The sequence below is a fragment of the Diuraphis noxia genome, unplaced genomic scaffold (genome assembly GCF_037042655.1).
Source record: "Diuraphis noxia isolate RWA-SAM2 unplaced genomic scaffold, SU_Dnox_SAM2 contig0004, whole genome shotgun sequence".
Classification (NCBI taxonomy): domain Eukaryota; kingdom Metazoa; phylum Arthropoda; class Insecta; order Hemiptera; family Aphididae; genus Diuraphis; species Diuraphis noxia.
The window spans coordinates 15049592-15063377 of NW_028301714.1; the positions used below are offsets into that span (position 1 = coordinate 15049592).

Genomic DNA, 13786 nt, shown 5'->3' on the forward strand with positions numbered 1-13786 from the left:
GTGCGATCGTCGCATTCTAGCTCGGGGACCGTTCAATGCAACAATAATACACGGTGTGGTGAAACGATTCGAGTCAAACGTGCGGGAGTAAAGTATAATTTTATTTTATTTTATTTTATTGATCTTTTTCGTTCGAACCTCGTAAAAGTCGCATTGCCTAAACTAACCCGCATTGATGATTGGACGACCAGAAATTGTTGAATTACATTATTTATATGATTTATATTATTCATACACGGGACAGTTCAAAATAGGACATATAGTGTACCCATGTATGTTGGACGTTTCGGGAAGAAAATCCGTACTAAATCTTAGTTTCAAAAATGTTTTCCAAAAATTCAGTCACGCACTTCTAAAAAAAAAAAAGAACACCGACTGAAATATTAGATCATAACATACTTTTGAACGAGTTTACAAAATAAGAGTATACAACTACCTATTATTAGCGTTTGTGGTATCTGTCTCACTGAATCGTTGACACAGTGCTGTTTGTCAATTTGTCTCATAGTTATGTGCCCATATGTGTGTGGGAGGGTCTGGTCTCCGAGAACAAATCGGTTTTGGTCTCACGTAATCTACACGCCAAACCGCTATGTGTTCACGGTCTTTCGGGAATTGTTTTAAAAATTACATTTGCCGTTCTATATATTGCAATACGAGAATACGACTCCAAACTAAAACTATTATTAAGTTAATTTAATAAGAATCGTACAAAAAGTAAAGTCACACAATTTTCTAAAAATCAAAAAGTGCATATTATATTCATTATTCACATATAACATATATAGAGATTGTTATAAAAAGTTATATTTTTATTTTTATACATATTAACCATTAAGACCAGTGAACTTTTGTACTCGTGGCACCAGCTTTTATGTCTCAGTGCCAAATAATTTAAAATCTCCACCTCTTTGAACCACTTTTTCTCTCTCGCATCTTCATCGGCAGAAAAATATTATTCTTCGAGCTTGGTGAAAAAGTGAAAATCATTAGATACAAGATCTGGACTGTCGACCCTGGCCGCCACGTTAGCACGTAGCGGCGAGTTTACTTGAAAGTTGAAATGTTTTTTCGCAGCTATCGAGGCCTAACAATAAGCCACCGAATTGATTCGTATTTACAATTATGGCAATAATTGGTCTAATTGAGACGATTTTCACTTAAACGCTCATAAGATTTAACAAACCTAAAATATCTTATGTCGTGTGTGAATAGATTGATCAAATCGTTATATTTTAAATGGGAATTACTTTGTATGGCCGCATAGGAAGGTGTACGTTTTTATGGAATTTTTTTTAGCGCACTATCTACCTATAATAATATAATCGCAAGCAGTGAGTGGGAAATCCTTCGTAATATGCGAAGTAAACTGACCAAATTCAATAAAACGTTAGGTTAGGTACCATTATATGTGTTGATTATATTTTTATAATTTCTCAACGAACCTAAATATATAAAATGTAATATGATTATAATATGATTGACTTATGTTTACCGAGCTGAAGGATTTCGGGTGCCTGTCGAAGAAGTACTCGTTGTCGGCCAACGAATAGTCGTCGCACAGCTCGGAGATCGCCTCGTGCGTGTTGCAGTCCCTCAACCGGCCCAACCGGGTGTGTGGCAACCGCTCCAGGGTCCTCCACAGTATCTCGTGTTTGACACCGCCCACGTTGATGCATACTCTTCGGTTGAGGGCCTTCGACCGCATTATCATGAACGGTTCGGGCGGCAGCGACGACAGCGAACGGCTGTGCAACCGCCGGTACAGCTCCTGCGCCTGCGCCGGCGCGGACGGTGGTGGCTGCTTTGTGACCGGGAACCTGATCTCCTTCTGACTGTCCGGCTGTGCGGCGGCCGCGGCGGCTGCGGCCGTCCACCGCACCGCCGCGCCGATTGGTGGCAGCCGCGGGCCGCCGCAGCCGTTGTTTTCGAATCCGGTGCCCGCATCGCGTTCCGCGGCCATCAACCGGACACCGGACCGTCAACCATCAATCTTTTTCCGCCCATTCGTCTGCGGATACACACACAAAAAAAAAAACAACGGATCACAACAATGTATGCAAATGGCGGGACCAGACTGAATATCCCTGCTATATAGAATCGTAATTATTATTATGGAGGAGAGGAAATTAAATGAGCAGTGGTTTAGGAGCGACGGTCATGTGCACAATCTCTTTAAACGATTCTGTAAATTTTCATCGAACAAAAGTTTTTTTTATTTTACTTACGTTGCCAGTACGGCAAAAATAAAATAAAATATTACGATTTATTGTATAAAAATGAAAACAGTTACTATTGATAATACATAATGTAAATAATTTATGTTTGTTGATGACAATTTCTCCCTTTGATATAAATAAATATACCTAACACGTGAAAAAAATTTAATGACGAGTGCTTGATTTTATTTTATTTTATTATTATGATATATAATCATTTCGATGTTTTAAATATATATATTTTTTAATGAAATTACTTGTCCATTTTTTGCGGAATCGTCTGTGAAATCTCTGTCTAAAAATATAAACGCAAAACGTGAATTATCCAGGTGAAGGAGGGCGGATACAGTTCGAAAACGGTTCGAACAAACCTATTACTGGAATCTACCTAGGTGTAATAAAATAAGTAGGTTAAACTATTTAAGATTTTTTTCAGCACACCACGTTTAGGCATTTTTACCTGTTTCGTATTCTAAATCCAAACAATGATTATTGGTTGAGGGGGGGGGGCGCTCGATCGATATACTTTAAATTCCATCACGTTTGGGCATTGAAATAAAATCAGTTCTTATATAATCCATATAAACACCTTTACTCTTTTGTATGCGAAAGTGCTAACTGAGTTATATAATAGTTAACAATAACTTAAAGCATATATACGCTTTTATGGTATGATGTACAAATAATACATTTAATGACGAACAAATAAAAACAATTTTTGCCATTGTTCTATATGTCTGTATTGTTTCTATTTAAAATGATTATTCGATTGTAATTTACGGTATTTGTCTAAAATTCAATTGACTCGTCAAAATTATTTGTACAATTGAAATAAAAAATGATTTTTTAATAAATAGTATTCAAACGTATTATGTTTTATACCCAAACATTTCACGTTTTTTGATAAAATGTCCAAACGTGATATATATTTTTTAGAGTTACAAATCGTAATCAGATAGAAGTAATGAGTGGCGTTTTGAGTTTGGATAAAAGTGGTTTAAAGAGGTCATATATTTATAATTTATTTGCCAATAAACGAGTAAAAATATTTTTCAACCATAAAAACCACATACTTGTTAAAAAAATTCATAAAAACTAATCACAACATTTATATTTGTGCCCCTAAACTTTTTTTTTTTAATTTACATAATTTACGATTTTTAACAATATTCATTAAAGTGATTTTCGATCGGCTTTTGATTTACAATAAACCTCGACAGTTCGTACTTTATAATACATAATTTAGCCATTATGTATCCTCAAAATTACGTTTTGAGTTTAATATACCAGTTTTGTCTTGTGTCATTATGTGTTATATTTTTGATTTCAGATATAGAATATAACGACGTGTACGAGTATTAATTAAAATTTCAATATTATACTAATATTATGTGTTTTGCGTTATAAATCTTAATTATAACTGAAACAAGTATGCTTTAATAGTGAAACATTGATTTGATATTTTAGAATACCTAGTTACTGAAATTGAAATTAAAGCTTATTATTTCGATGAACCGAAACCCGTAAAATTCTATGAAGAATCTCAGTCCTTTTGTTAAATCAAAACGTTTGAAGCAGTGGCGGGGTAATAGCTACAAGTTGATGATTTTTATTTAATCACACCTTGTCATAATCATCTTGCGTTTGACGTGTATAATAATAATAATAGTAAGAAAATACATTCACATATATAATATAATATGTATATATAACAACTAATTAAAATTAAAATTTATCAGTATACACAAATTATTACGGGTTTGAGTAAAACTGAAAATAATTGACGTATTCTGCAGACCGAAGGTACTGCACGACAATAGAAATATACTAGTGTATGCACCTACCATAATATTATTAATTAGGGGTGTATTTAGGGGTGGGGCCAATGGCGCTCTTGCCCCCCCCCCCCGATTCACCGTATTTTATATGTTTTTTTTTTAGTTTTATTTTAAAACCTTCAGCGAAAGCTATTACAGTTCAACAATTAATTAAAAATGTTTTTTTATTATTATTGAGAGTATTAGCCTCTTTACGCTCTCTTATACTTTTCTCCAGGTTAAATCGTGTGTATAATATTTTTGTTGTAATCGAGGAGAATTGTAAAATCTGGAATGTGATGTGGAAAGAAAACCCAGTAGATGAGTTCCATCCACTGCAATAGAAACAATATTTTTACCACTCATGGATTTTTATCCAAACATTAAAATACTTTTAATGCTATTCGCAACAATTCCTGTGACAACATGCCCATCTGAAAGGTCATTTTCTTCTCTTTAGAGGATCAAAACTTACTTATGATCTACAGTGGTAGAAAATCGACTGAATGGATTAGCACTGCTTAATACACATCCAGAAATAAACATAGAACTTGAAGAAGTAGTTGATGCTTATAAACACCCTAGACGCCTTCAGTAATTATAGCTACAACAATAAATTGCTTTTATTTATGTTTTACTAATTACTATACATTTTTCCGATAAAATTTAATGTTTTTATCACACATGTATTTTGATTGTTTGGTTATGATTAATATGAATGATGAAAATATTGATTGAGATGAAAAATATGAGATATTTTATATCTTTAACGCCCCATATACGCTAATTTGAATTTTGAACTTTTTGTTTGTGCTCTCCCAGTAAGAAATTTCTAAAAAAAAAAAAAAACAAAAATAGCCGAAACACGTTGTTTAATATTAATAATAATAACAAGTGCACGCGAGAATAACGTATATATTTACACGGGCAATGTTATGTACGCGTGTCGTGATTAAAATACAAGAGATAGGAAGGTATGGTACCAATCGCTCGATAAAAAATTATTTTTTTGTCGTTAGAAATATCGGAAAACTTTTGCGCAACTTTGGCGCAATGCAACACCACACAGGTACGGGGATTGCACCGCAGCAGTATTTATAGGTATGCGATAAAGTATAATAATTGTGTACGTATTATTACTAATATACCATCTCGTATACCACATATACCGTTATATGGGTGGCGACACGCGTTACGTGGTTCAACGTTTTACGAATGTATAAATATACTGCAGAGCGGTGGGCCGTGTAATACAACAACAATGATATAATCGTCGAATAATGTGTACGCGGGAATAGAGGAGCATAAAATAGGGGTTGATCGCGCGTGTATGTATATGGCGATATTATATAATAATGTTTTATCACAATCACTGGCAATCTCCGCAGAATCCTCGATAGTAGTTTACTGGTAAACAAACTCGAAGTGGGTAACTACTCGACGAGAATATTGAAGATGCATGCGCGAGATTAACGTCAATACAAGACGTATATACCACGTATAATATATACATAATAATGAATGGCTTCCATTAAATTGATATTGATTTTTGCGAAATCGAGTTATCGAATTGTTTGTTCTAACCATTGCTCTTAAACTCGGCGCAAAGTTTGTAGTACAGTTTCGTGTATTATAACTGCTGAAGGCAGCAAAAGACGTTTATTATTTATAAGGAGTTTCGGGGTACACCAACCACCAACCATCACTATAACCGCTTCGGAGTGCGGTCGCCACAATGACCGCAGTGATTTCGCATCATGAAGATCGGTTTATATAATATTATCGTTTCATAAATTAAATAGTACTATATTATTATCATATCAAAAATTAAAGGGAGACTCGTCGAATCGCGTTGTACCATAATATTGTGATGAAATGGCGGCGCGTGCTAGTCGGAGCGTTTGCGACAAGCTATGCTCGATAATATTGGATACTTATCTCAGACATCTGATTCAACTAAAATGCTATAATATACAAACATGTGTGTGTGTATGTTGGATACCGATATAACATTTTGTAAATATTTTTTTTTTTATTATAGATTTGAATACGAAACAGTAACAAAGTTTTACATGATTAATACAAGAAAACAAATAATAAATACAAATTAAAGTCAACGATTGTTTTTACAGTTAGTGAAACAAAATATCAAAATGGAAAGAATGATTTAGATTTGTATTATTTTGCCTTATGATTTTATTAATTTTTGTAAAGCTTTAGATTATAATTTTCAAAATTAATGTTCTTAGAACCAAAGTTCTAATTTATACTCCTATGGAAAGACCTAATCGTACATACAACTATACTTTTGAAATATTAACGATTTGACTAAAAATTATTATTTTCTAGTGTACTTTATAATTTAACCAAATTTAAACTAATCTGATAATTTGTACACTTAAAAAGTTAGGTTAGGTTTAAAAATGATTAAATGTATCCCAGTAGTATTAAAGGTATAGGTTAAATTGATTATAATAATTTATCGTGAAGTGGGGGTGTTGCTGTCGAATATACTTTTGCAATTGATATTTTGAAAATTATTATCGTAAAAAAGTCATATTTATCGATTATTATACGTATCGAGTATTTTCTGAAAATGATTAAATTGATTAAATTGTTTGTCACACAACACTAATCCATACACCTAAAATAGGCCATGTATATAGATAATTTATGTAAATATCCTAAAAGTTTAATTATTAATTTTCATATGTATTCAAATAGTTAAGTAAGTTTTAAAGTAAATACACTAGGGTGGATTAGGATAACGTACATAGTAAGCGTGATTTAGTCTTATATATACGAGAATACACATATTGTTAGTTATAGCTGAGTAGGTTTACTTGTATTGTTTACACATTACCTTACTCTCAAATATATTTAAATTACCATTTACCGATTAAATTAGGCATATTAAGTAATTACAATTTTATTAATATTATATAATTTTCAATTATAAAATAATCGAATTATTTGTAATTTAATGTTGAAACAAAATTAGAAATAATCATATTTTACAATTCAAGATTCACAATTTTTTTTACATCATTATAACATGATATACGTAATATCTAATCTGTAGAGAGAGATACAATTTTACACAGCTATTTATTTTTGTGTTGAGTTGTGTTTTTTTTTCATGCCAGGCAACACATATATTTATAAAATTAATCGCTAATAACGTGCAACAAAACTAGAATAGTAAACAGATAAGTAAAATGAATTCAAATAACATAAATAGTAATTAATAAATATAATATATTAAGTACATAATATGGTAACATGGTAACTTATATTGGTAATGTATTTTTTTTTTTGTTCAGAAATGAAATCTATATTCTTTATTTAAATGTTAAAGATAATCATTAACATGTCATATTATATTATGTAAGTTACTTATTGATTAATTAACACAATTAATTATATTGATTTATAATGTAATCAAATAATATTATTTTTTCGGTCATATTTATTTTAATTTATACTATCTTTATAAAATATTATTACAATTTACAATAAGCACAATAAGGGATACATATGATGGCTCAGTTGGCTTGATTGAAGAAACTATTCAATGATACTATTTCATGACGTGGATAGTAGTGGTTAGCCGACTAGTTGATTAGTAAGTCACGGTACCAGCTACGCTTTAGACATAGGCCAGGGTCACCTGGGGTTGTACGAGAGGATAGATTTTGGATGAGATGGTTTGGTGATTTTGGAAGTGTTTGTATAGAGTTTAGGCATAGTGTTTGACTGTCGGAATGAAGAGGTCCCCGTGGAGAGTATCATTAGATACGTTCAAATATTATTGAATTAAATTATTATGTAGGAATATTGATTGGTTAATGATTAATTTAGTTATGAAAAATATTTCATCTGTTGTGTAAGTTTTAACAACCTAAACAGGACACAATTTCAAAAAAAAAATAATTCAGTAGATTTCATAATCTAACATTTGTGTTGTATGCCAATGTTAACAACTTTTTCGAGAGTGAGATATGGCTATGTTGTATAATGTAAGAAACTTTATGTAATTTACTATCTCAACTAAATAATTAGGTAGGTAATTATTTTAATAACATAATTTCAAAATAAAACTTTACAACTGTTCAGAAATTAAAATACCATGTTTCAATTAAAAATATAAAACTTAATTAGTTTTAAAACGCATGTGAAATAACTATAAGCGATCATCAACCACTTTTGTAAATGAAACATATGCTGTGTTCAAAATGTAATCATACATTTTTAAGCTAAGGAATAACAAGACTAAATATCTGTAAATATTTCATTCTATTTCTCTCAACCTTTTATTTTTTGTTACAAATGTAGTCTAATAACTCGAGATGTTGAAACTTAAGAAAAAATAAATAACAAAGGTGAGACTAGTTTTTAATAATATTTAAATCAATCAACTAATATAAGTTATTGATATAGTAAATAAATAGTTATAATAATAGATACCTACTTATTTCATATTTATTTAGTTAGATTATTATTTTTTATCATCTATGCAATTTTTTAAAGTAATAGAACAATTAACTAAAATTATTATCATTTTACTAATATCATCAATATTTGTTAATACAATTTAAATTATAAATTAAAAAATACTCTACAAGAGTTTATGAATATGTACTTTTTACCAAACACGATAATTTTGATTAACAAGAACCAAATAAAAATAAAATATATAAAATTTAAGGTTCGCATTATAGATAATGTACCTTACTTATATTTAAATAAAAATTCTATATTACGTATCATTCCAATTTACATTAGAATTTTACAATTCATCAATAAAATAAAAGTTATTGAGATAAATATTTTCCAATCAAGATTTCTGTACTAGATAATTAGAGTTATGGGCTAAATATGGCTAATAATGAATCCATATATTTGTTATTAACATTTAAAACTTTGATTATTTTTAATTAATTTTAAGATTGTATTAAAAAGAATATTGAATTGATCTATTAAAATTTATTCTACAAACTATTTTAAAATACATTTTATATTGATGAATAAACAATTATGTACTTTTATTGTGTATATTACATTTGCAAAATATATAAAAAAAACATACTTATCCATAAATTAAAATTTTTACGAAATAGTCAAGTTTTGCAAGGATGAATTAAATTTCAAAAAAAAAAAAAAATATAGTATATTTTTAAAACAAAGGAAACTTTCGTAAGATTTGGTCGATAATTAAGAGAAGCGCGAACCTAGTGAATTATTAATTCCGTAACAGTATTAGGAATAGTGAAACTTTTAAGCTGTATTATAGAACTACTGTCTCTCTCTCACTCTCTTTCACTCACACACACACTCTCACACTATCACGCACACATTACACATATAATGTTATACAGGGTGGGGTCTGGTGGCGTTTTCTTGTTTTCAGGATTAAGATTTATCGGCGAAGACACTTAAGTTTCTCACCCTAGTATCTTGCTTGTATTGGTAAACCAATAGGGGCGGAAAAATTAACGTTCATAAGTGTAATATTTGTTTACATTGCGTATACACGTTCTCAGCGCGTAAATGTTACCGGTTGAGTATACAATTGAGTATTAGGTGAAATGTTAAAGGTTAAAGTGAGAAAAGGTATATGTTACTAGGTACACTGGCTGAATTTAAATTGACAAAGCTGAATACGATGATTAAAAATTATTCACTTTTATTAAAGTATGACAAGCGTATACGTATATAATTAATTATTTGTCATTGTGGCAATAAGTATTACTAGCACTTTTTTTTATAAAACAGCTTTTTAATATTATGTTTCTTCGGTATAAACTATAATCATCATGTAATTTAGGCTTTTCAGTCATTTTAAACTTATTTTAAAACAGATCCAATATTGTGTTTTAATTTGATTTATTGTTTGATATTTTCTTTAGGCACAACAAATATTTTATAGGTATTGGGTACATTTTTAATGCACGTTCTTAATTATTTATTTTCAGAAGACAGTACTTCATAGTGTTAGTAGAAATCAATAAATCTTTCAATAAACAGTATACACTGCTCACAAATTCGTATAAATAATAAGTATCATACTAAAGGATAAACTTGATAAACTTAGATATCGAATTTGGACATGCACCATTGAAGAAATGTACCGTCATATAGAAAAAAATCGAGGAAGTAAATTTGGTGTTTAGAAAGGTTCGAGTGTACTTTATCATATAGAAGTGACATAAAATTGTAATTCAATGATAGGTCGATTGATCGTATAGGTACGATAAAATACATCTCTAAGTGGAGACCTATTATATATTTATAAGAATATTTTATTAAATATTAGTAATTTATTTTTCTACTAGTCATATGGTAGGTCGAACTAATTTTTCCAAAAACAAATCACATAATATGCAATATTATATTATAATATGGTAATGATTATGTTATCGTATAAAATATAACTTGCTGTTATTAACTAATTCCGATATATTATTGTTGAGTTGTATGAATATACAGATTATTGATATCAATAGTTTAAAATAATCGATCAAAGTATTTTGAAAAATATAATGATTATAATATAGCATAATTAAATTTTTACGAAAAATACTTTTTGATTACATGTTACAACAAAATAACCAAAATAATTATTTTTCGTTTGAAAATATATCAAAATGTATTTTTGGTATTTTTTATTTGCAGTTGAAAAAACTACGTGAAACCTTGTATTCAGTTTGTATGTGTTCAATTTTCATGTTTTTTCACTCACTCACGAAAATGTAATCATACAAGAATCGTAAAAAAGTCAATTATTAAATATTTTCAACTGCCTATAAGTAGCACGTAAAAAATAACAATTTCATATTATTTTTTTTCTTCAATTATTTAAAAAAATTACGTCATTTTACTAGCAAAAAGCAACTAGATCGAATTTTCACCATCGCAAAGCATCCTTTCAAAGGTTAAGTTAGGATTCCTTTGAGTTTAAGATGTAAGCATTTCTTCTAATATAAAACATGTAAACAGATGACCATAAACAAAAGTAGAAACATTATTGTAAAATCAATACATCCTTCTCGCTACAATTAGGATCTAGCACAAGTTCAGTCGCTGCAACGTGTTAAATACATTCAAGTCCGTGTGCATTTCAGAGGTCACGTCTGTCCAACCATGTAAATATTGATAAAAGTACACTAGTGACGACCACCCGTCGTCATGTTTGATAAATTTCATAAAAAATAATAAAACACGATACAATTTTATAATAATACTTTATAAACTTTATCGAAACTATAGGTACATATAGTCTAATGAGTCAACTTAAAATTTATCGATTAACTCCTCGTTTACAATTACCGACGACGGTGCATCGAAATAGCCTAACGACGAGGAAGTCGAGAGTTGTCATATAATGCTATGATTATCTCACGCGAGTATGATTTCCAGATAAACGGGACCCACTTGAATGCTCTTAATCGTAGGCCAGAAGCAGAAGAACAATACGATTCATAATAGATAATTCGGTGCCGTAGTTGACACGCGTCGCTTTATTTCGAGCAGATTTTTTTTGAGGTCTGCTCGCGCATTCTCACCCTGCGATGTCCTCCCTCGAATTTTCCGACCCTCGTATTCTTAAATGTACACATCATATACCGTACACGTAGGCGCAGGTGCAATAAAGAGTGTTTAAATGTATTATATAGGTAGGTACTCGTGTATGTAAAGTGTGTGCGGTTATAGACTTATATAGTTAAGTTGTATACATGGTCACGAGGCCGATGGAAAAAACGGTCTGCGGGACGGGGAACACTGCAGAAGACGTGAAGGAAGTTATTCAGAGGGATTTTCGGCATGCCACGCCGCCGCCCGGGAACGGTGGTAACGCGACGGCTACACGGCAGCGGGGCGTAGGGGTGCGCGCGTGACACGGGTGACGTATACCGTAGTCGTGTTTCTGTGGGATGGCTTTGAGCTTTTATAGGGGTGGTGTGACGGACGGTGGCGGTTTTTATGTAAACACCGGCGACGTGTTATTTATACACCTAATTCGGAGCGCCCGGCCGGTCGGGTTTTTGCGCTCGACCCTATACATGAGTGTGTGTGTGTGTGTGTGTGTGTGTGTGTGTGTGTGTGTGTGTGTGTGTGTGTGTGTGTGTGTGTGTGTGTGTGCGTCTATTTGCCATTATTATATATATATATATATATATATATACGCTTGTACAATATGCCGAACAGTTGGCGGAAAGCGGAAGTGCTTTCCATTCAAACTGGCTCGTTTGATCGACTTTATGCCCGCCCGCCGGACCACAACGCTACGTAGCCGATTTCTCGGATCTCTTTTCGTTTTTTTTTTTATCGTCCCGTTCCGGGTAAGCCGCGTACAAGAGTTGCCGGTGACAAATTGGCTTCCTCGCCGAAAAGCCATCGTAAAAAGTCAACTATATTATACCGTCACAATGGTAAAATACGTATACCCTGGCCGCCGACGATCTCATACACATACTGATATACGAGCGTATACTGCAGCGTGTGTGCTAACTGCTATTTATTTTACACAGGTCCGTCCGTGTCATATTATGATATAATTTTATTACAAAAATATCTACAGTTCGCAGACAACTCTTTATCTAACTTTCACCTATATGTTAAAAAATCAAATAAACTTCAAATTTATGAGCGACCTTATGACTCTCTCTTTATTATCCCCTTCGTTCAAATTGATGACCTCTATGATTTGTCTTATATTGAGATTAAATCAATGCTTCATTCTATGATTAGTAAATATTTTTCAAATTATCTAAATCTTGATTTTCCCAACTTCACAATCATCTACGCCGATGGATCAGTTTCACCCCTATCAGTTGAATATTCTTTCTACATATTTGAGCTACACGTCTCTTTTCCAACAATCTGCCCCCTTCATTCTTTTCCTATACAATGAGTATTATGCTATTCTCGAAGCTCTTTTATTTATCTCAAATTTAGCTCTTAAATATTACTTAATCGCTCCCGATTCTATGTCCTGTCTACAATTTCTTGTATCTAATCTTTTTAATTCTAAATTATCCCTTCTAGTCTTTCTAATTAAATCATACATAAATGTTATCAAACAGTTGAATCGCCTAGTTCAATTTATGTGGGTTCCAAGCCATATCGGGTATACATGGAACGAAATTGCTGACAGTCTCGCCAAAGCTATTTCCAATACAATTTCACCCCATCTTGTTCAATTACCTTGGACCGATTTTATTCCAATACTATGTTGAAACATTGCCAGTTTCTGATCAAACTACTGGAATAACTTGCCTGCCAAGTTTGTTGCTAAATATAAAACTATTATTCCCATTACCCCTAACAAAAAATTTGGTTTAACAACCTCGATTTACCAAGGTTTACTATTGTTCGTTTCAACAGGTTTTCGGGTGGGTCATTCTCTTCTTCTTGATCACGCATACAAACTTGGCTTAAATGACTCCCCTCTCTCCACACTATACACATAACTGAAAGCCTCTGTGATGTCTCTCATTTACTATTTGACTGTCCATCATTACATTTTAAACGTTTGTCTAAAATCTCTTAATATTCCCCCTAATCTCCCATCTATACTCAATATTAAGTCTGAAACGGTTATTAAAAACATAATTAACTTAATATTGGAAGTTGATTTCGTATTAATGTTTTTAATGTTAATTTTGTACATTTTTTCCTCTTTTTACTATTTTAATTTAATATGAATTTCCTCCAATGTTTGTTATAAGCCTGTCTAGTACATTTTGC

General features: G+C 31.6%; 1 protein-coding gene across 4 annotated transcripts in view; it reads right to left on the reverse strand.

Moving 5' to 3' along the window:
• The window catches only part of Shab (potassium voltage-gated channel shaker cognate b), a 55967-nt gene that overhangs the window by 32551 nt on the left and 9630 nt on the right, over positions 1-13786 (reverse strand). For all 4 annotated transcript variants that reach the window (XM_089226100.1, XM_089226101.1, XM_089226103.1 and 1 more), the window contains exon 2: positions 1496-2011. In XM_089226100.1, the coding sequence (XP_089082226.1) occupies positions 1496-1963 (468 nt within the window). In that variant the 5' untranslated portion in view covers positions 1964-2011. The remainder of the gene's footprint in view (positions 1-1495; positions 2012-13786) is intronic.